The 19,201-nt window shown below is 65.0% G+C and overlaps 1 protein-coding gene across 7 annotated transcripts in view; it reads right to left on the reverse strand.

Annotated features, from left to right (window-relative positions):
• Window positions 1-18,322, reverse strand: part of KCNQ1 (potassium voltage-gated channel subfamily Q member 1) — a 352,233-nt gene extending 333,911 nt beyond the window's left edge. For 6 of the 7 annotated variants that reach the window (XM_032640191.1, XM_032640193.1, XM_032640190.1 and 3 more), the window contains exon 1: window positions 17,860-18,239. In XM_032640191.1, coding sequence (XP_032496082.1) covers window positions 17,860-18,239 — 380 coding nt within the window. Of the gene's footprint in view, window positions 1-17,859 lie in introns of all 7 variants that reach the window. The other variant, XM_032640194.1, reaches the window with a different exon arrangement.
• Window positions 18,323-19,201: the final 879 nt, after the last annotated feature.

Below are 19,201 nucleotides of genomic sequence, written 5' to 3' on the forward strand. Positions count from 1 at the left end.
CCAGGGAGAATCTTTGCAGAGCATGTAGGTGATGAAGGACTTGTGTCCAGAATATCACAAAGAACTCCCGTAATTCACCAGTCAGAAATCAGACAACCCAACCTTTCGCATCTTTCAAAAAGCAGCTTCTGAAGGACGCAACGCAGCCAAAAATAAATAAAAAATAAACAAGTAAAAAGAAAAGTATGGGGGTGAGGGAGTGGTAAAGAGTGAATCACGTAAGAGCTTGAAAGTAAGAGAATATTTATAATTATAACCAGCAGAGAAACTGACCAGTAGAAAACGGGGCCACAGAGAGTTTCAAAGTAAAAGGTAAATAATAAGAAAAAAAAAAAGCAGCTTCATCTGTAACAGCCCAAATCTGGAACAACCCAAATGTCCACCACCAGGCAGGTGGGTGAACAAACGGGCCCGGCCGTCGGGTGGGATGCTCCCCCCGCCGTTAAGGGGTTGAGAGACGCTGACACGCGGCAATCGGCATGAGCTCAGAGGATGCTGAGTGAAGCAGCCGGCGGAGCGCTGGCTGCTGGACCCCACTCTCAGCAAATCCCACCAACCGCAAGCCGACCTGTGAGACGGGAGGCAGATCAGCAGTGGCCTGGGTGGCGGGGGTGGGGGGGGCAGGAAGGAGGGCTCACAAAGGGACACGAGGACATTCCGGGCGGTGATGGATGTGCCCACACTGCTGACAGTGGTTTCGCGGGCACCTGCACATGTCGAGGTTGCTCCAGCTCTGCACTTCAGAGCAGCTGATCGGATGTCAATTATTACCCCAATAAAGCTGTTCCGGAAGAAGCGGTTCTGAGAAGGGGCCCGTGGCACGCAACCCCGGTACGAGGCCGGCAGAAGCGGGCCTGTCTCGGGCTCCGAGGCTGGCCTCCTCACCCCCCGCTGCACCCTGATGTCATCTCAACGGCCTCTGCGAGGGCCCACTTCCTGACGTGGTGTCTGCCCTCCTCCGGGGCTCCTTGGCTGACCCCATGGCCACACCACCTCCCCTGCGGGAGCCGGGCCAGGCCAGGGGACTGTGTCCCGCCCGCACCCATCCAGGAACGAGGGGACGGGGCAGACGCAGTCAGCACCCGCCTCCCACCAGACCCGAGGGCGTCCACGGCTCAGCCTCACCCCAGGAGCCGCGGCGGGGGGGGGGGGGGGGGCAAACTCACTGCCCACGACCCTGGGCCAGCCGAGCAGCCCTGCCCAGCTCTCTGGCCACAGCTTGGGCCCTCCGGCCTCCTGCCGCCTCTGAGAGCCCCTCCCTCAGGCTCCAGCCCCACCCTGGCCCCCTGCAGTGTGCACAGGGTCCCGCGGCCGGGAAGACCCCTGGCTACACCGGGCCCTGCTCAGTACCGGCCCTGGGAGGGTGTGGGGTGGGCCCTCGGGGGTGCACGAGTAGTGCAGGGGCCGGGTGGGGGCAGCAGAGCCCTGGCACTATCACCCCGACCTGCCCAGAGCGACCAGCAGGGACCCTCAGAGCCGCTCTGGGAGCCTGGGAGGCTGGCTGCAGAGAGCACAGGTGGGCCACGGTGTCTGGGCTGGTCAAGTGCAAAGGGTACGGCCGGGGCAGGAGGGACAGGGTGGCAGGGTGGGTCCACCGGGCCTCACTTGCCCACTGGGCACTCCCGGGGCACAGGCCAGTCCCCCAGGGGAGCGGCTGTGGGGCGAGGCTCGGCTTGAGTTGGGACACAAATCACACAGCACTGCAGACCCAGAACACCAAAGAGGGAGGGGGCTGGGGGCTGCAGGGAGGCCCGGGCTCAGGCCCAGTCCCAAGGCACACGCGGGGCACCTAGAGGGCGGGCAGGGGCTGAAGACCGAGTCCTTTCCAGGGCTGGGGCGGCTCGTGGGCCTCAGCGTGGATGCCGACCCCACCCCAACCGGCCGAGGACCGTAGTGTCATCTCAGGATGTCCCGGGGTCTGGCTTGGATGTATGTCCCTAAATCCCGAGCGGGACCACCACGCTGAGAGCGCGCAGCCCGTGGCCAGCTGTCCCCATGGGGCTGAGAGCCCCGGGGCGGCCCCGTCCCCTCCCAGTTCTGCTCTTCATTAGCACCGAGGGCCTCTCCCGGGTCTGCTCCCCGCACCCAGAAGGCAAGGACCCCGTGGGACCAGGGGGACGGGCCCGCTGGCTCAGCTGACTGTGGACTGGGCCCACCCTTCAAGCAGACCACCACCCTCCCGCCACAACAGCACTATGCACGCGGCTGGGCTGCGCGGCGTCCACCTGCCCGGTGATCTCCAGGCCTGCCGTGCACTGACCTTTCCGATCCTCCCGACACTTGCTCTGCAACCAGGGGTTCTGAACCCGGCACTCTGACCCGCAGGGACACGGGGCAATGTTTGGAGATGCTTTAATTGTCACAGCTCGGGGACAGACGCTACTGGCATCCAGTGGGTGCCGGGGTCAGGGATGCTGCTGACCCCCTGCAGAGCAGAGGCTGCCCCTCCCACCAGGGAATGATCCATGAGTAAAATGTCAGGAGTGCTGGCGGTGGGGGGGGGGGGGGGGTGGTGTGCAGAGGAACCTGCTCTATAAACCGAAAGCTATCACAATTGCAGATCCAGATAAGACAGCTTGAGGCCTTGCGAGATTAAGCCGTCAGCACGCCAAACCCCGGCTGGGGCACAGAGCGCACCCCTCCCGCCGGCTGCCCTAGAGGCAGGAACGCTTCCCCCCCCCCCCCACCCCTCCCACCGCCCCGCCCTCCCCCTCCAGGCAGCACCCTCCCTCGACATTCCTGTAGCCCGGCCACAGGCAGGGCCTGCCAGCAGTGAGCTCCCAAAGGGCTTTCCAGCCTCCGGGTCTGGGTCGTGTTCCCTGGGGCGAGGCTGACACCAGAGACCAAGCCCCGAGACCAGGCAGACATCCACAGTGCCACCCTGACCAACACTCCAGGACAAGCCCAGGGGACGGCAACACTGCCAGCCCCTCAGCCCTCCGAGGACAGAGGCCCCAGGACCGGAGAGGAGCCTGGTGCCCCCTTTCCTCCAGGACTCGCGCGCTGCAAGCCCCCACTGAGCTCCTGCAAAGTGGAAGGCGCGCCAGGGACAGCACAGACAGAGGGGACAGGCCTGGGAGGGGGCCTCCTCACCGACACGCGGCCGTCCAGGCCGGAGCTCGGCCAAGGCGTCCCCTGGCCTTCGGAGGCCCCTTCTCCCACCGGGGCCTGGTGCCCCCCCAGGGACAGTGTGTCTGCACCTCCTCCACAAGGAAGGTCACTGTCCGGCCTCACTGGCAACACGTCCTGAGCAGAGGCCTCACCAACTAGTTCCTGAGTCCCCTGGGGCAACCCGCGGTCTCAGCCCCAGCCCAGGACTGGAGGGAGCAGTGCCCACACGTCCAGTCCCCACCCCGGGGAGGCAACGCTGGTGCGGTCACCCAGCTCCCTAGGAAGGACGGGTCGTGTTACCAGCCAGGCAGGTGCTGCCAGGAACCACTCAGATCCAGAACCAGCCGGCAAGGCTCAGCTCCCGCCAAGGCCCGTCAAGCCGAGGACGACCTTCCTGCTCCAGAAGCGCTGCTGGTGGGCAGACGGGCCGTCCCGTCCCGCAGGGGCTGCCCAGGCTCGGGGCCCGACGGCACACGCCCTGTCCCACAAAGCAAGCGTCGGGCTGCAGGGCCACCGGAAGCCACCCCTTCAAACCCCCCACTCCAGAAGCTCCTGGCCGGGAGTTCCCCAGGAGCAGCGCGATGTGGGAGGCAGAGCACCAAGGCCAGCCGGCCCCGTCAGGCCGGGCCACACTGCGCACAGCGCCAGGCCCAGACACCCTGGGGACATCCAGGAAGGAGAACGCCTGCTCCGGCCACCAGCAGGCAAAGCGGCCCTGAGCAGCCACGCTGACACCCAGCAGGCCCCCCTCCCCTCAGGGCAGGATCCCTGGGGTGGGCAGGACCAGGGTGAGCGGCCAGCACAGGTTGGGGGGTGCACAGAGCAACTCAGGAAGCAAGGGACAGTCCTGGGAAGGGGTCCGACACCAGCCCTGCCCCCCAGCAATGATGTGACCCTGTGTCTGTCCCCTTGGGGCCTCCACCCACTTTGACAAGCTGCGGGGCCATCAGCTGCCGCCGCCATGGTGGGTGTGATTCCCTCCAGCTCAGACCCCACGACTAGCCTGGCCATGGCGGAACCAGCGGTCTCAGGCCACGTGGCTGGGCAGAGGGCAGCCGGCCGCCGTCACAGGGAGCCGCCCCAAGGGCTGCGGCTGCAGCGAGGGCCTTGGGCCTCCCTCCTGGATGGGCAACCAGGCTCCCGGCTGGGCACGTGGGTCAGGGCCACAGCGGCGCTGTGAGCCTGCTGTCCAGGTCCCAGGGATGCCCTTCCTTCCCCAGGCCCGAGACCTCTGAAGGGACTTCCGCCCCGACAGCTGGCTCCTTTTGTCTCTGAGCAGGACCCCCCGAGGTCTGCCCTCCAGGTCACCCCAGACCTGGGCCGAGTGGGACCCCGACATGGGCCGTGCAATCATGATCCCGTGAGAGAAGCTGGGGTCCCCCACACGGCAGCCCTGCCCACCCTGGCAACTCCCACCCCGCTGTCTCCCCAAGGGCAGGACCTGGGAGCCAGGCCTGTCCCGGCCCGATGTGGAGGCAGTGCCAGACCCCGCCGGGCACGCGCCCCCGTGACTCCCCCCTGGGGGAGTGCTCCACACCGTGCTCGACCCACTGAGGATTCTCAGCCGCACGAAGGACCAGGGGCCCCGGGACCCTCCTGGGGCGTGCTTGCTGCTTAATAAAAACGACGCTTTATTATTTTCTTAAACGACCAGTATTTTCAAAGTAGAAAATTCAGGGAAGCAAAAGTTTAAAAATTGCAACCCAGAGCCCACACCCGGCGCTGACCACCAGGAACCCCTCAGCATCCACTTTCGGACCATCCCCCACCTGCATGGCCTTGCGTTTGGGCCCCGGTGAGCGCGCGGCCTGCCGCCTGCTGCCAGGGGGCACTGCCTTCCTATCACACCCCGTCCAGGCTGTACTTGTCCCAAAGTGTCCCCCAGCGTCCTGACCCCGTTCTGTCTCGTGCCGTCCTTTCAACAGCGCTGCCTGCTGGAAAGACAGGGCCCTTTGTCCTGGGCCCCCTTTTGTTAAACCAAACCCCATGCCCAACGGGCAGCCCCTGGGGGGCTGGCTCCCACCTTCCCCGTGGTGAGTTTGCCGAGCAATTCCTGGGGAGGTGGTCCCGTGGGGATGGACCCCGGAGCGACTGGGCGCAGCCAGGGGCCCGGCCAGCTGCCGCGGGGCTGACGACCTCCCGGGCAACCTGCTGGGGTCTCGGGAAGTGGGAGGCTGCTGCTCGGAGCCTCGAGTCTTCCAAACCTGGCTCAGACCTCAGCCCCACGGTCTCCACCGTCCCTGAGCAAGCACCGAGTCACCCCATCACAGGGCACGGAGAGCCCGCCCCAGAGGACCGCCTGCCCGAAGAGGCTGGAAAGGCCCACGGACACCCCGGGGCGGCGTGACTCGGAGGTGGCGGGCCGTCCGCCAGAGACCTTGATAAGAGCACGGAGGTGGGGCCTGTCCTGGGGACAAGGCCAGCCAGGCCCGCAGAGCCCCCAGCCTCGCCCCTCCCCCTCATGCCAAGGGCAGCCAGAACATTCCAGCGCTGCCCGGGAGGTGCCCACGCCCCCACTAAGCTGCACGCGGGACCTTGGGCCCTGATCCAGGGGGCCAGATGGGGGAGGACAGAAAGCGGCCTCCACCTCTGGGGGCTTCTCGCCTGCCCCATCTCCTGTTTTATCCTCAGCCCGGTGGGGTAGGGACGGGCCTCTCCAGGGACACAGGGGGTCACACGGTCACCCCAGGGCACACGGCAGGTCAGGGACACGCCAGGAGTACAGCCATGTGTCGGGACTCCCCACTCTGATCACACGCAAACTGGGGCCTCCTGGAATCTGCCCTGATCCCCTCCCTCCCCACCCTCCCCACCCTCCCCCTCCCCCTCCCCCCCCTCCCCCCCACTCAGCAGCTCCAGGGTCTCAAACCAGGCTGGGACCCTTGCCCCTAGGACCCCACACGGCTGCTGGCCGCGCTCGGCAGAAACCAGGACTCCCGGCCTCCTGCCCGCCCCACCAGGTCCCTCACCACCGTCCGGCCTCCCCGAGCTGTCTGATTCTCATTGGGGTCACCCTTACCCCTGGGGCACATGGGAGGCGAGCAGGAAGCACCCACAGGACGGCCACATGCGGTGACGGCGGGGTCTCCAGGGGATGTGGTGGGGCGGGCCATGAGGGCTGCCACCCCAACCGGAGCCAACACTGCACACGGCTCTGTGTGCACAGCCTAGAAACTGAGGCCCTCACTGGGAGCCCACAGGGCCGGCGCAAGGTCCACGACGAGACTAGACAGAGGGAGGAGGGGAACTGAGACTCAGCCCCAGAGAGCGCAGCCCGGGCACTGGCCCCGCCGGCCAGCCATGCTCACGTCCACTTCACACACGGCAGCCGGGCAGCCCCAGGGACAGCATGGCGACCCACCCACACCCCCATTTACCCAGAATCCAGGCCACAGACGGCTCCCATGGCTTCCCAAACCAATGCCCACAGAGACGGCCTTTGGGTCTGGGAACCCCGGAAAGACGGCAGGGCCAGGTCTCCCCGCCGAGGACACTCTGCCACTTTCTAGGTCTTGGGCTTTGGCTAGGTTGGCCCGACAGCCGGTCCAACCAACCACACTGGGGACAAGTGTGGCCAAAGCCACACCGCCTACAGACCATGTCCAGAACGCCCCTCTCAGGACAGCAGATGGCTGACCGGTATACCTGGTGGGTGCTGGGACCAGCATGGAGCCATCCAGCCACCTGTCCACCCATCCACCCACACAGCCATCCATCCATCATTCCACCTGTCCATCCACCATCCATCTCTACATCTGTCTGTCCATCCCCCCACCCACCCACCCCTCGGGGGCACCTACTCCACACGGTGCCCTGCGCTGGCCCAGGGGTCCCAGACCCTCCCCTTATTCCACAGCAACCACAGGCCTCAAATTCCTGAGACTTGGGAAGCTTGGAGCCAGGGGCTGGGAAGCAGCATGGAGGAACGGGGCCTCCCTCCGGCAGCAGGGCTCCCGTCCACAGGAAGGGGCTCAGGGCCTCAGCCCAGCCAGTGGACAGGATGCCAAGGACCCCAAACAAGAAACCAGAACACCCCATGCCTGGGAGCAAGCACTCCCCCGAGAGAGATGGCCCTCCCCCCAACTGCAGAGGCAGGACCTCCTATCTCCTCCATCCCCCATCTTATGGCCGAGGGGCCTCGGGGAGTCAGGGAGCTGGGTCTAACCAGGCTGCTCCACGGCCCCTGGGACCCCTGAAGTCCCTGTCCCTGCCTGGAAAGGGAAGGAACCACTCAGACCCTGTGGATGAAACATCAGGACGGCACAGCCACAGGCCAGCGACACTCGTGGCAAAAAGGCACATGCCCCTGAACTAGGTGACTGGAAACAAGGCTTTTTCAATGTGTTTAATCCTGACCTAAGGTCATGTCACAACCGATCCCTAAATGCTTCTTACGGACTCTTTCAATCTATATGTTCCCACACGCTCTTTTTTTTTTTTATTTCTTGCTCATTTATTCATTGAAGAAATCAGGCCTCTTGTCCTGTAGGTCAGCGGTCCCCAAACTTTTTGCCACCGGGGACCGGTTTCATGGAAGACAATCTGTCCACGGACCCGGGGGTAGCAGGGTGGAGGTGTTCTCGGGATGACTCAAGCACGTTACGTTTATCGTGCTCTTTATTATTATTACATTGGAATATATGATGAAACCACTATACAACTCACCATCACGCAGAATCAGTGGGAGCCCTTTCACTGCCACTCACTGATAGGGTTTTGATATGAGTCTGCAAGTAACTGATTTATTATGGCCTCTGTGCAAAAACTTCCAGAGGCGCAGGGTGTCTGGCCGTCTCTGCTTTGGAGACCTCAGCAGCCGTGAGACTCAAAGCCGAACCCACGACCCCAGCAGGAGGCCACGGCGACGCTTCAGCCCCAGAGTCGCCTGGTCAGGCATCGGCCGGGATCCCAAAGAGGCAGGACCTCACCGGCTGCGTGGTTTCCCTGAGGTGAAGCTGGGGGGGAAGCAGGACCCGGGCTGTGTCTTCTCCCTTTACTTGCTGGGGTTCAAAATAACCAGCGGCCTCCCTACTATCCCCCAAAGGCGGCCGCTGGCTTGGCCCACAAATGGATGCAGGGTGCAGCCTGGGAGTTAAGCTCCTCGCGAGGCCAATACCCACTGAGGAGGGCCTTACTCTCGACTTAGTGCGATGCAGCCAGTGGGCACATCCTTCAGCTGACTCCAGGTCCTTGAGACGTGGCCCCAGGGGCCTTGACGTCGCTCCTGTTTTCCCAGGCGGCGCGATGGTCCAGGCTCAGCGTGTATGCTTCCTGCCCCAGACCTGGATGCAGACGTTTCTCCGGGACCCCCGGTTTCCCTCCGGGGAAAGGGCACCTGGGGGCCACAACCTGGGGGCCGGGGATGCTCATAGCAACGAGCCAGCCCTTCTTTCTAGCCCTTTCGTGTAAACAGAGAAGCGGTTTTTAAACAAAATCATCGTGAACACCTACTGATGCTTGCTCACCAAACGCATCAACCTAAGCCTCATCGGCTCCGTCTGTGCTCACCACCCCAGCTCTCAGCGACACCAACAGAATTCCTCGGTAACCTCACCCCACGATTCCCATGCAAGGGCCTCAGAATAATAAAACAAATACCATCACAGCCGTGACACCATGACTAAAAGCAGCGCGCACACACACACCCAGCTCCACTCCTTCCCAACCCACCGGCAACAGGTCCCCCGAGATAAGATCTTTCTGGGGATTAGTCCACCCCAGTGCAAACTTAGGGTCATCTGTTTCATTTCGGTTTTGAAGGACTTTTTCTCGTTAAGATTTATTTAGGGATTTATGAGATCAGGAGTTGCTTTTATATTTAAAGTTATGGGAAGTATTTACAAGGTTCCCAAGTCAAATCTGTAAAACTGTCTAATCATCCTCAGAGACATTTGGGTTCTGTCATGTCCCCCTACCCAGAGGTAACTTTTTATAAGTTTCAGTTTATCCTTCCACTGCTTTTGTTTCTTAATATAAAGTAGGTATATCTATATCAGCGTACCCTTTAATTAAAGGAGCAGCAGCTCGTTATACTTTTATCCACTGTGTGTGTGTGGTGGGGTTTTTTTTCCACGTAAAAATAGGTCCTGGTAATCACTCCACAAAAGCAAGTGAGGACTGCACTGTCCCTTTTCCACACCGGCACAATTTCCTGCGCACAGCCGATCCAACCTGCTTCCTACGGGCTGGCATCTGAGCTCTCCATCTTGCGCTTTTACAAAGAACGCTTTAGCAATCGGCCTTGCACAGGTGTACTCCCTTTTTTTTTTTTTTTTTTTTTGCCGATCTCTTCAAGATAGGTCCCCGGACGTGGGATTGCTGGGCCCGAGGGTACAGGCATGCATAACTGTGCCAGACACTGCCACATCCTCCTCCCCACGGATTCTACCATTTTGCAGACCCTCCAGCAACATGACCGCTGCTTCCCCAGAGCCTCGGCGGCCGCCAGCCACATACATCTATAAAGGCTTCTGGATTTCTGCCAGCCTGGTGGGACCTCAGCGGAGCCCGTGTCTGTGCGTCTCTGATAGCGAGTGGGTCGGCATCTTCCCACACGTTTAAGGGCTACCTCACCAGCCACTTTTCCTGTGAACTCTCTGCTCACATCTCTCGCTTGTCTTCTGTGGGGTCACTGGGTTTTTTCTTCTCTATTTTCAGAAACGCTTCCTGTCTTAGAGCTGCTAACCCAGCACACGTGCCACAGTCTCTCCCCGGATTTCCACCGGTCTCTTTTACTGCTCACCAGGTGGTGGCATCCCGCAAAACCCACTTCTTTCTCATACAGCCTCTTCCTAAACACACTGGCTTTTGAGTCACAGAGAAGCCTCCCCACCCTCTCGCCCTCACACTGCAGAGGGTCCCCCGAGCCTCCCTGCGGTGCTTGAGTGGTTTTCCGACCGCTTGGGGTCCATCCATCCCAGCGTGCAGTGCGAGGAGCGGGTCCAGCCTCACCTGCTCTTCCTGAAGCATCACCTATTAGAAACCCCCCAACTTCTCCCCATTGGTTGAAGAGGCTGCCTATACGTTTGGCTAAACATTCATTCACAATTGCGTCTGTACGTGGATCTTTTATTCTGTCCTATTGCTTGTCCACATGTCAGTGCCACGATGCTTTTAGGAGCCAACATGCTGAGCCGTCCCAGCCAAGAACGCGGATGTGACTTTTGAGAGACACCAACTGTGGATGTCTTGGAACAGAAACCCAAACCGCGTGACCCACCAAGCTGACACGTTCCGAGCACACGGTTCCGGGGCTGCGCAGGCACCCACTGAAGCTCTTCTGGGTGCCCCGGGGACCCCCAGCTGCTCCCTCTGCCGGGTGGGGCTCCCTGGGAGGCAGGGGCCTGTCCCTCTGGGTCAGGGCTCCTTCTGCAGGCCCCTCCCAGATGGAAGGGTTACGATCGGCCTGGCAGTGAAGGAGGCTGCCCCTGGCCCAGACCGGGGTTGGGTGAAGTGGGGGTCCCAGCGTGGCCGGGCATCTATCTCCACACGGAGAAGCGTTCCAGGGCTGAACGGACTCGGGGGCAGGGTGGGGACTCTCAGCTTTTTCTGACTTTCTCTAGATCTCTGCATGGCACTCCGCAGCAAGTTCGGCAGGACAATGTGGAGGAACCGCCCGAGGGCATGGTTTTCAGAGGAAGCAGAGGAGGGAGCCCACCCTTGAGAGACACAGGAGGACGCCCACAGCCCCTGCTCCCCAGTGAACTGGCACCCGGTGGGCGGGGGCAGCCGGGAGGGTGCCCGAGGCGAGAGGCAGGCATGAGGCCAGCGTTTTGGGAAGTCTGAAGGGGGTGGCCGTCGGGCGCCTCATGGATGCGGCGGAGGGAGCCTCTGCAGAGGGGGGGCAAGGGCCAGCGGGCACACACCAGGCACGACGCCGGGAACATCAGCGTCGCAAGACATCCAGGCAGAAGCGGAGCAGCTTTCCAGGGGTGGCACGAGCCCAGTGGCTGGGCCTGCTTCCCCACCCACAAGTCACTGAGCAGAGAAGGGGAGCGGGGAGCAGGCGCAGAGCCCGAGAGTGGGCGGGGCGGGCCCTGGCGTCCGCTGCCCCAGCCCCTGCAAGGCAGAACGGCACCTGCAGATGGGGGGGTGTTCGGAGAGTCCTGTTCTGACGGGTGGAGCCAACACCCCCCATGGAGCGCCTGGGACCACGGCTCGGTCCGCCTGTGCTGAGCCCGCCACGGGCAACGGCAGTGCCGCCTCCTTGGGCCACGCGTCCATCCTTCAGTGGGGACCGCGCTCTGCACGGAGATCCAGGCACCTCCTCAGGACACACTCCCTTTGCAGGTTCTTCACCCGGGCAGTGAGGATCTGCACCCCCACCCCGGCCAGGGCTACCGTGAAGATGGAGAAGTTCTGGGGGAAAGGGCTCCGAAAAGCCCCCGCCCTCAAACACACAGGGGCCTACAGCACTCTCCCATAGCCATGGGAGGGTCCCAGCGGCCTCTGCCCACCACTTTCTGAGCTCACCCGCCGGCCAGGCTCAGGAATGTCACTGGATAAAAATACCCACAGACGATGTCATCAGGCCCAGCCTGCCTGTGGGGCTTGGAGCTGCCCGGTAGCAGGCTGACCGCCACGGCCCAGGCTCGGGACGGGGGGTTGGGGGAGGGGCCCTGGGCTACCAAGGCCAGACACCAGGTGACCCTGTCCCGAGCGCCTATCCCTGCTAGGTACAGGCTGGCCCTGCCCACCCACTCGGACTCTCTAACGCCCAAGAGCACTGAGACCAGCACACACTAATACCCCACACAGCACCAGAGTGACTGAGCCACCATGGGGGCTCCGAGCACCAGGTCAAGGGGATGGCAAAGAAAGAAGGCATGGCTCTGCCTGGGGCAACGTGGGAAGGCTTCCGGGAGGAGGAGGTCTCCGAGCTGAGCCTCAGCCTGTGGTTCTGGCAGCAGGGCTTTAGGGAAGAGGCCTAAAGCAGCCAGATCAAAGGCCTCCAAAGGCTAGTCACTCACCCACAGGGTGGCAGTCCCAGGAGTGGAGAGCCAGTGCCCCAGCCACGCTGGCACGTCCAGGGACGCCCTCTCTGGGCTCACGTACTGCCCTCAGGAGGCAGCTTCCTCCTCCCTTCCCCTCCCCCGACAAATGGTGGCATCCACTCCTCACGTGGCCAAGCCACCCCAGGGTCAGCATTACAACCCCTACCCAGGGTGGGAGGGAGCCACGTGAACAAGGTGCCATCAGGCCTACCCGGATTCTGGCCCCACCATCGGAAGGAGCGACGGGCTTCAGAGGCGGGCAGCCTGGAGCATGCCCAGCTCTGCGGCCATGGGCACGTCACCTCCCCTCTCTGGGCCTAGGATTTGCACACAGCACCGGCCCGTCCCTCTCCGTCTTCCACCAGGGCCTGGGGGAGAGCCAGGCTGCCCCTCTGCCCCAGTACCCTCACCCCAGCTAGTGCCCACGTGGGCTCAGAGGAGGGACCTGGGGTCACCTGGCCAGGAAGCAGAAGACAAACCATCGCGAGGCCAAGTCCCATCACACTGTCAGAAGCCATGTGTAAAAGTGGCACATGGCGTCACAGGTGGTCACCCTGCCCAACAGCAGAGCTGGGGCCCCACCCCTTGCCAACCATCACCCCGCCTTCCGTGAGATGTGGGGCTGTCCCGGCACTCGGGGAACCTCTGGAGGGAAAGTCAGGGCCCTCTCTGCCCTCCAGGAGGGAGTGCAGACAGTCACCCAACCTGCCCCGGGGACCCCGGGCCGCCTCCAAGCTCTGCCCCTTGCTCCAAGGTGCCTCCCCAGGGAGAGTGAAGCCGGCCCGCTGGACCCTCCATCCAGGCCTGGATCCACAGAGTCCGAGGTGAAGGGTCCAGGTGACAAAGGTCCTCTTCATTCTTCCCCCCGCGGCAGAGCCCAGGCACCAAGCAGCACCCGCGAGCGTCCGAGGTGTTTCCCAGCAGCAAGTGAACCCCTCGTCTGGCCTCAGGTTCGCGGCCCCCGTTCCTCCAGGCCCGGCACCTTCTCCCCGCACACTGGCGTCCTTGGACACCGTCTCCACTTCACAGGAACCACACGTGACACCGTCCCAGCCCGTCCATCTCACCCGTGGGCAGGGCCTTGAGCCACGAGAAATGCCACACGAACTGAAAGCTGGTTTAGAACATCGGTCTGAGAAGGGCCTCAAAGTTTACCTGGGTCCACGGCCCAGACCAGGAGGCAGGGAGGGCTCAGCCCAGGGCCCCCCTCAGGAGCACCGCCCCATTCCGCGCACAGCACCAGGTGCTGCTGAGAAACCAGGACCCGGGCTCCTAACCCGCTGGACACACCTGCCTTTCAGCAGCATCCCCAGGGCACACCGGCCTGCAAAGCCCCGTTCACACCAGGAGAGTCAACCTGGGAACCGGCTTTTGCAGGAGGAGGACGAGCCCGAGCCCCTGACACCTTCAGAAGCCGGGGCGTCGGAATCGGACACCCCGGGCGGAGCCGGCACCCCCCGGTGGGCGCGGTGCTCCAGGCCGGCCTCAGCTGCTCCCGTGTCTGCCTCCCCGGGACAAAGCCCCTGCCCCAGGCCCACGAGACCCTGCTGCGGGCAGGTCCCAGGGTGTGGGGGCTGTGAGTGCAAACGGGCCCCTCCCACCCCTGCAGCCCTCGGTACCCCCACGGGTGCAAGCGGAGGCCACGGGCACCGAGCCCAAGGGGAGCCGACGATTCAGAACCAGGCACGGGCGAGCATCCTCTCCCACCTGAGCAAGCCTGCCGGCAGGTGCCACACCCACCAAGCCTGCCACAGAGGAGGGGATGCGGACTCAGGGAGGCGGCCCGGCCACGGGGCGACGCTGGGGCACGAAGCCTGGACGCTGCCCAGGGCCGAGCTCCCACACAGCCTGGCTCACTCCGCATCCCGCACCAGGCAGCCTCCAGGCCCCAGACCTCGGCACTCGCTGGCCCTGCCCACCGAGCCACTCGCTGGCCCCACTCCCAGCCCCTGGACCCTGGATCCCTCCCCTCCCACCACCTCCCTTGGAGCCTCAAGGTCTCCCGGGCGCCTCCCCCTCCCCAGCTGGCGGCCCCAGCATAAGGGACACCTGTGGTCCCCCAACTAGTGCCAGACCACGAGGAGGCGCTCAACACACAGCGGGCTGGGTCTGGGGCGGTAGTGAGGGGTCTCTAGACAGCCGGGGGAGACCAGAGGACCAGGCCCTGGAGAAGGTGACACAGGGAGAAGGTCCAGAAGGAATTCCCCCAGCTCTACTGGGAACTGGGGGCGTCTCAAAGGGGACGGTGGGGAGACCAGAGCCTGGCCCCCTCCGCCCTCCCTGACCAGCTCCCCTTCTGGGCGAGTCTGCCTGGGGTGGGACGGGCACCAGGGGCCAGGGTGGGGGGATGCGACCAGGGAACGGGCCTCCACTTTCAGAAAGGCGGGCGGGCTCGGCCCAGCAAACCGCCAGGGAACACTGCCAGCGCCATCAATTATTAACACCCGCTTGAAGGTGCCGCCAAAGCCACCGGAAGGTTCTCGGGAGCCTGGGAAAGGCGGGGTGGCGGGAGGGCAGGGACAGGACGCACTCCGGGGCCCTCCCCCAAACCTCCCCACAGCCCCCCACAATCTCCAAGCCTCTCCCAACCAGCGGGGATGCTGACGGAGGGGGTGAGGGGCACCTGTCCCCGCATGAGGAAACTGAGGCACTGGGGCTTCTGCCAGGCTGCGTGGGTGGGAGCAGCTGGAAGAAGAGAGGAGTCTGCATGTGTCACCCTGCAGCTCCCGAGAGGTCGGGGGGAAGAGGGAGAGAGAAGAGAGAGGGACAAGGAGGGAGGAGGCGGTTCCTCCGGGCTCCTGTGACCGGAAGCCCCCCACCTGGCAGGAGGGACGCGGAAGCTGGGGGCAGCCTTCACCCTGGCCTCTACAGGCGGAGGCTGTGGAGGCCCAGCCCAGCGGCCAGGGCGGGCTACTACTCTCCAGTCCAGGCATCTCCCCAACCAGACAACCCCAGCCAAGGCCCATCAGCATGGAGGTCAGGCCTCCCTCGCCCTCAGCCAGAGTAGGGGCCGCCGCACGGTGGGGATGTGAAGAGTCTCAGCTGAGGGCTGGGGGCCAGGGGCAGTGCCGGGCGGGGGGGGGGGGGGGGCAGCCTCCCGCCCCCTGACCCCGGCAGACGGGGCAGGCGGCCGTGCACAGGAAGGGCCGCTCTCCTCTTGGCCAGAGCAGGGGTTCCCCGACCAGGAGGGGGACAGGATATCCTGGCCTGCTTCCCCAGCTGCGCGGGGGACAGTGTGCCCAGCCCTGCAGGGCCCGCAGGACAGCGGCTCCCACACCCACCCAGGCCCCAGCCCTTCAAGGCCGGGCTCATCCTTCCCAGGCCGGAAACCGAGCTCAGCCTGGGTCGTAACAATCAGCCCGCACGTTTCACCATCTGCCTCACCAAGGACAGAGCTCTCTCTCTGCTACCATCTTGGACACTTCTCAGAGCGACACCAGGGCCAGGGTGGGCACCGTCCACCCCTTTTCTCAGCGCTGCGGCCAGGCTCTGGTCACTCAGTCCCAGGTTGCCCCTGCAATCCCAGCTTGAGCCCAGGTCCCCTGGAGACACTGGCCAATTCAGAGAGCGTCTGGGGCCCTGCCAACCTCCTGGAGGTGAGGGGGCACCTTCCCGGGCCCCAGGGAAGCCACGTGCCCTGCCTAGCCAGGGTCCACCTGCAGACCCACCCTGCACAGAGGACTGCGGCACACCTCTTACAGACGGGGACGAGAGCGGGAAAAGACTGACCCAAGGTCACCAAGACACCCTTGGAGGGCCCCCATTCCCAGCTCCTGCCCCCGAGGGGAAGCCACTCAGCTACTGTCCCCAGAAGCCACCCCTGCCCTACAGCTCCTGGGGAGGCTGGGCAAGGCAGACTCTGCTGAGCAACTTCCGAGAGCTAAACAATCAGAATCAGGAAGAAAACACAAGTGTAAGCAGAGACTTCCTCCGGGGAGCAGCAAGCCTTCTTCCTCCACCAGGCACGGCAGCGCCCGGGGGGCCTGGGCAACGCGCGCACCCTCGGGCCCACCACCCCGGGACGCGAACCAGTGGGGTGTCTGCAGGCCTCTCGCCTTGGCGGCCCTAGGGGTGCGGAGGCACTGCTGCACTGCCTGGCGATCCTCTGCCCAGAGCTTGGCACATACGGTTCCAGGACAGAGAGGCGGCTGGGCAGGGTCTGCTCCAGGACCGGCTGTGGGGTCCGTCCCGCCCCTGGCCACCTCCGGGAGCTTGGGGTCCAGCAGGTGAGGGCTGGGGGGCAGGCAGCCCACGTGCACAGCAGCACCCACAAGCCAGCTGTTGGCCGGGCGCTCGAACAGCCGGAGTCAGACCAGGTCAGGATCCCTCAGGGTCGGTGCACACAAACACTCTCCCAAACCCCAAGACAAGCCGCTGCCGCTGCAGCCGCGGGCAAGGCCGCCCTCTCCCGCAGACCAGCCATGGCCACAGCTAAGCTCCCTCTGACACCTCGGCAGGCGGGGGCTGGGTGGGGGTGGGGGGAAGAGGCTTGAGGACACTGTCCCCACCACTTGCCCTCCTGCTCTGGGAGGACTGCCCCTCCGCAGGGAGGGCAGCAACCCTAGTACCACCTGCGCTCAGAGGAGCAAAGGTGAGGAACAGGTCGCGCCGCCCCACCTCGCCGCACCTGCTGAGACCGTGCTCCAAGCCAGCCCCTCTGCTCCCTGGGCTCCGGTGGTGGCTACCGGAGTGGGACAGAAGAGGGCCCTGGACACCCCCCAGCCAGGTCTCTCCCAGCCCCAGGCCCGCCAAGGGGGCAGGGACGAGCACCTGCCCCTACCAACGGGAAGCCAGAGGGAGGTCACCCGCGCAGCCCCCAGAGCAGCCTCCGAGGTCAGCCCGGGGATGGCCAAGCCGAGGCTCACGGGCCAGAGGCCGGCCCCACACCAAGAGCCCACTGGCCAGGCAGCAGGGAAGCAGGGCCGCGAGCGGTGGGGGAGGGCTCCACGTGGCCCCGTCCCAGCGCGCCCTGCCCTGCCCCACACAGGCACGCGCAGCGGCGGCTGGCATCAGAACCACCTGGGAAGCAGCGGGGCAGGTGCTGCCTATAGGGCGCTGCTTTCGCCTGGCGCACAGCTTCCTCTGATCGACCAATGGAATCAGAGGTCCGACCTCTCTCCTCCCCACCACCCTGTGTGTCCCCTCCAGGCTCCTCTGCTTCAACCCAGGGTTTCCAGAGCCTGGTTGGGTTCTCGCGGCGCCGCGGGCTCTCCCCGCGGCCATGCTGACACCTCAGGCTACACCACAAGGCCTGCCACCCTGTGGGGCAACCCTGCTCCGCTTGCCCTGGAGGCGCCGCACAGGGCCCGCCTGGACCGGGGAGGGTCTGAGATGTTGCTGCACCAGCGGGGGCACCGGGCCCTGCCCTCTCTCGCCCCCCTGCCCCTCCCGGGGAACTCTCTCCCCTGACCCCGTTCTCCCGCGGAAGAATTAACACCTGGACCGTCCCTCCAGGGAGGAGCGGGCCTGCTTGGGCAGCGCACTCCTCCCAGCTGGCTCCCCCCACTCATGCCTGGGCAGCGCCGGCGGGGAGCTTCCCACCCCCACGGGGTCAGACCCACACGTCCCTGAACTTCAACAGACAAGCTCCCCGCTGCTTCTGTTTTTCCCATTAACCCCTTCCTTACCTCCCGGCTGATCTGAGTCACAGCTCCGACCAGGTTCGGGCGGCAGCAGGTGGCACAGGGACAGCGCTCCCCCCACGCCCTCCCCGGCCCCGCGGAAAGCTCCCAGTCCCTCCGGCGGCGATACTCACACGGCAAAGTGGTAGACGAAGCACTTCCAGCCGGTGGGGCGCTCCAGGAAGTTGTAGACGCGGCCCTGGATGTGAGTGCGCGCGAGCAGCGGGCGGCGCGCGCTGTAGATGGAGACGCGCGGGTCGAGGCTCACCGGCGGCCGCGGGCCAAGGTCGGCGGTGGCGGGAGGCGCGGCGGGCGCGGCGGGGGACGCGGGCCCCGGGGCGCCTGGCGGAGCGATGGGCGCGTAGAGCGCGCCGCCCGCCGGGCCGCCCTCGGCCAGCTCCAGCGAGAAGGGGCACTTCTTGGCCAGGCCCGCGCTGCCCCGCCGGGCGCCCGGCAGGCGGCCCCCGCCCCAGCGCTTTCTCTCGGCCCTGGGAGGGGAGGTGGCCGCGGCCATGGCCAGGCAGGGCCCGCGGGGGCCGGCTGGGCGGCGGCACGAAGAGCTGCGGCGAAGTCGGCCGCCGGGGCGCAGTGCGGGCGGCCGCTGCTGCCGGCCGGGACGCGGGTCCGCTGCCCGCCCCGCCAGGGCGTGGGGGGCGGGGCCGGGAGGGGGCGGTGGCCGCGGGCGGGTCCCGGGGGTTGGCGAGCCCCGCCCCGAGCCGGACGCCCCGCCCCCAACCAACGTCGGCGCACGGAGCGCGGTGGGCTGAGCCCTGACTGCGCTCACCTGCTTGGTCGGTCCCTCCCCCGTCGGCGCCCACCTGTTGGGTCCGCCCCTTTAGCCTTCACCTTCTTGGCCCCGCCCGCCCCATCTGCTCGGTCCGCCCCATTCTGCGCTCCTCGCTCCGCCCCGCCTACGCCCACGTGCTCGCCCTCCCCAAGCCCACCTGCTAGGCCTGCAAGAAGCCCCCAGCCAAGTCAGGAAGGAAGGCGCGGGGTCAGCAGGTGCAGGGACCACGAACTGCCCGGGCAGGAGGACGGGGTGGGGCGCAGACAGCCGCTTCACCCCCTCTGAGTTACTCAGAAGACGGTGGGAGTGAAGGGGGGAGGCGGGGCACGTTAGGAGGATGGCGGTTAGCCCCGCGAAAAATCCGAGCGCCCCCTGGGTGCCCGAGCGCCCGAGCGAGCGCGCGTGCTGCGGGCAGAGAGTGTGGTCGGGTTGGTACCCATAGGGCCGTCGGACTCTGGAGGCCAGACAGGGCCATCGGGGCCATCGTCGGTCAGGGCTGGCCCAATGGGGAGCCATGTGCGTGGGGAGGATGAGGGGGTTCCAGGAGGCGATGCCTCGGGGGTCTGGAGAGGGGCGCGGCAGGAGGGGCTGCCTGGGCAGGTCAGGGGAGAGGCTTTGTCCTCCTTACCCTCTGGACAGGGCTGATGCTGTGTCCCGTAGGTTTCCCTGGGTGGGGGTGATGTAGAGGT

The sequence above is a fragment of the Phocoena sinus genome, chromosome 8 (assembly GCF_008692025.1).
Source record: "Phocoena sinus isolate mPhoSin1 chromosome 8, mPhoSin1.pri, whole genome shotgun sequence".
Classification (NCBI taxonomy): domain Eukaryota; kingdom Metazoa; phylum Chordata; class Mammalia; order Artiodactyla; family Phocoenidae; genus Phocoena; species Phocoena sinus.